This window comes from Oncorhynchus masou, unplaced genomic scaffold (genome assembly GCF_036934945.1).
Source record: "Oncorhynchus masou masou isolate Uvic2021 unplaced genomic scaffold, UVic_Omas_1.1 unplaced_scaffold_653, whole genome shotgun sequence".
Taxonomy (NCBI): Eukaryota; Metazoa; Chordata; class Actinopteri; order Salmoniformes; family Salmonidae; genus Oncorhynchus; species Oncorhynchus masou.
Window position 1 is genome coordinate 75,001 of NW_027012969.1, and position 2,533 is coordinate 77,533.

The window sequence follows — 2,533 nt, forward strand, 5'->3', positions numbered from 1 at the left end:
ACAAATCTGTTCAATCATAAAACCACATCAAGAAATCATCTATCATCCAGCTATGAGGCCCAGTAAAAAGTTACTCACATAAGAATGTCATCAGAGCGACACACAGCCTGTCCATCTGGTGGGTCTGATGGTCTGATGGTGACTGTCAGAGAGTAGCTGGGTCTTTGAGTAACAAGGTCTTTGCTGCTTATTTCCGTGTTCATGACTAGATGTACTTTACCATGAAAGGACATACGAGCAGCGATTGGTTCGATCGAGTGGAAAGTTTTCAGCTCGAGGTCCTTTTCTCTGAAACCCATGTTGTGACAGGAAGAGGAGGGTCGAGCTTCGAGGTCGACAGGTTTCACAACAAAGGGGACGTCAATGGAAAATATCTGCTTCTTTGTGGTGGTTTACAAACACTGATGGGCATCAGATTGCGATCAATTCAACATCTTTTAAAAGGCAAACTCAAAACATCCTATCGATGCAGATTACATTGTGATTACTGATTTTGACCTTTGAAGTAAATCTTAAGAGACAGAGGCCTAAAGTTGGCCAATCAGCTTTAGTCAGAACACATCAAACCTGTAGTTTGCTGGATTAGAATAACAGTAGAAATCCTGAGCCAGTCGATATGAACTAGTTATGATATCATCTAGTTTAGGGGGTGTGACTTTTAGAGACTGACATCTTGGTTCCTCTTTAAACAGGAAAAGACAGTTGTTGTCCCTGGTCCAGTGGTTCACACCACAACACTGTTGTCATGGAGACCCACGAGGTCACAGGACACAACATGACTAGAGATTCTGAATCTATGTTACTTTTCATGATGGATCTTTGTATTTACAACACTTAACTATGGTGGAGATAAAAGTTAACTACAATACCCAAGATGCATTGGAGTATGTGCTAAATACCCAGTGTTAAACAGTACTTGTTACAACAATCAGATGAATGATCTCTGTGTTTATCAATGAACAGTGGACAATCAGTTAACATCCACACTCTGGTCAATATGTGTGAAGGGGAGAGATTTATGTGACACATGAACTTGTAATAACAATGTTTAGACTCTCTTCCTCAGGCTGAATGACATCTCCATGGCAACAACAACAGGAAGTCAGTGTGGGTTTCCTGTGTACTGAGTGTGTTCTCTCAGCCAATCAATGACTAGCTCTTATATGAGTACTGTAATGCCAACATCATAATATCAGACTGAGGGGTTAAGGGGGACTGGGTTTCAGGTCTGAGGGGAGGACTGAGGGGTTAAGGGGGAACTGGGTTTCAGGTCTGAGGGGAGGACTGAGGGGTTAAGGGGGAACTGGGTTTCAGGTCTGAGGGGAGGACTGAGGGGTTAAGGGGGAACTGGGTTTCAGGTCTGAGGGGAGGACTGAGGGGTTAAGGGGGAACTGGGTTTCAGGTTAGAGGGGAGGACTGAGGGGTTAAGGGGGAACTGGGTTTCAGGTCTGAGGGGAGGACTGAGGGGTTAAGGGGGAACTGGGTTTCAGGTTAGAGGGGGAGGACTGAGGGGTTAAGGGGGAACTGGGTTTCAGGTCTGAGGGGAGGACTGAGGGGTTAAGGGGGAACTGAGTTTCAGGTCTGAGGGGAGGACTGAGGGGTTAAGGGGGAACTGGGTTTCAGGTTAGAGGGGAGGACTGAGGGGTAAGGGGGAACTGGGTTTCAGGTCTGAGGGGAGGACTGAGGGGTTAAGGGGGAACTGGGTTTCAGGTCAGAGGGGAGGACTGAGGGGTTAAGGGGGAACTGGGTTTCAGGTCTGAGGGGAGGACTGAGGGGTTAAGGGGGAACTGGGTTTCAGGTCTGAGGGGAGGACTGAGGGGTTAAGGGGGAACTGGGTTTCAGGTTAGAGGGGAGGACTGAGGGGTTAAGGGGGAACTGGGTTTCAGGTCTGAGGGGAGGACTGAGGGGTTAAGGGGGGACTGGGTTTCAGGTTAGAGGGGAGGACTGAGGGGTTAAATGCTATTTAAGTCTGTACAAACCACAACCAGTTCTATCTTCTTGTCACGTGTCAAATGCTTCACCAGCGATACTGAGGCCCTGCAAATGTTTGTGTGTGTGTGTGTGTGTGTGTGTGTGTGTGTGTGTGTGTGTGTGTGTGTGTGTGTGTGTGTGTGTGTGTGTGTGTGTGTGTGTGTGTGTGTGTGTGTGTGTGTGAGTGTGAGTGTTTGGGTGTGTGTGTGTGTGTGTTACCTCTGCCTCTCTGTACTCTGAGAGGGAGGGGGTGGTTTGGTGCAGACCTGCAGAAACCACAATTGTTTTCCATCACTGTCACACGTCACTTGGTCACCTACTGTGGCTTACGCTGGTGTGTGTGTGTGTTGATGTCTCTGGAAAGAGAGAGAGGGAGACCAGAGAGAGAGGGAGGGGGAGTCAGAGAGAGAGAGGGAGACCAGAGAGAGAGGGAGGGTGAGTCAGAGAGAGAGAGGGGGCAGAGAGAGAGAGGGAGACACAGAGAGAGAGACAGAGAGAGAGAGAGAGAGACAGAGAGAGAGAGAGAGAGAGAGAGAGAGAGAGACACAGAGAGAGAGACCCA

The 2,533-nt window shown here is 48.4% G+C and overlaps 1 protein-coding gene across 1 annotated transcript in view; it reads right to left on the bottom strand.

The window, feature by feature from the left end:
- Nucleotides 1–135, bottom strand: part of LOC135536708 (uncharacterized) — a 31,502-nt gene extending 31,367 nt beyond the window's left edge. The window contains exon 1 of the mRNA XM_064962968.1: nt 79–135. Within this exon, the coding sequence (XP_064819040.1) occupies nt 79–115 (37 nt within the window). The 5' untranslated portion in view covers nt 116–135. The remainder of the gene's footprint in view (nt 1–78) is intronic.
- Between the last annotated feature and the right edge of the window lie 2,398 nt (nt 136–2,533).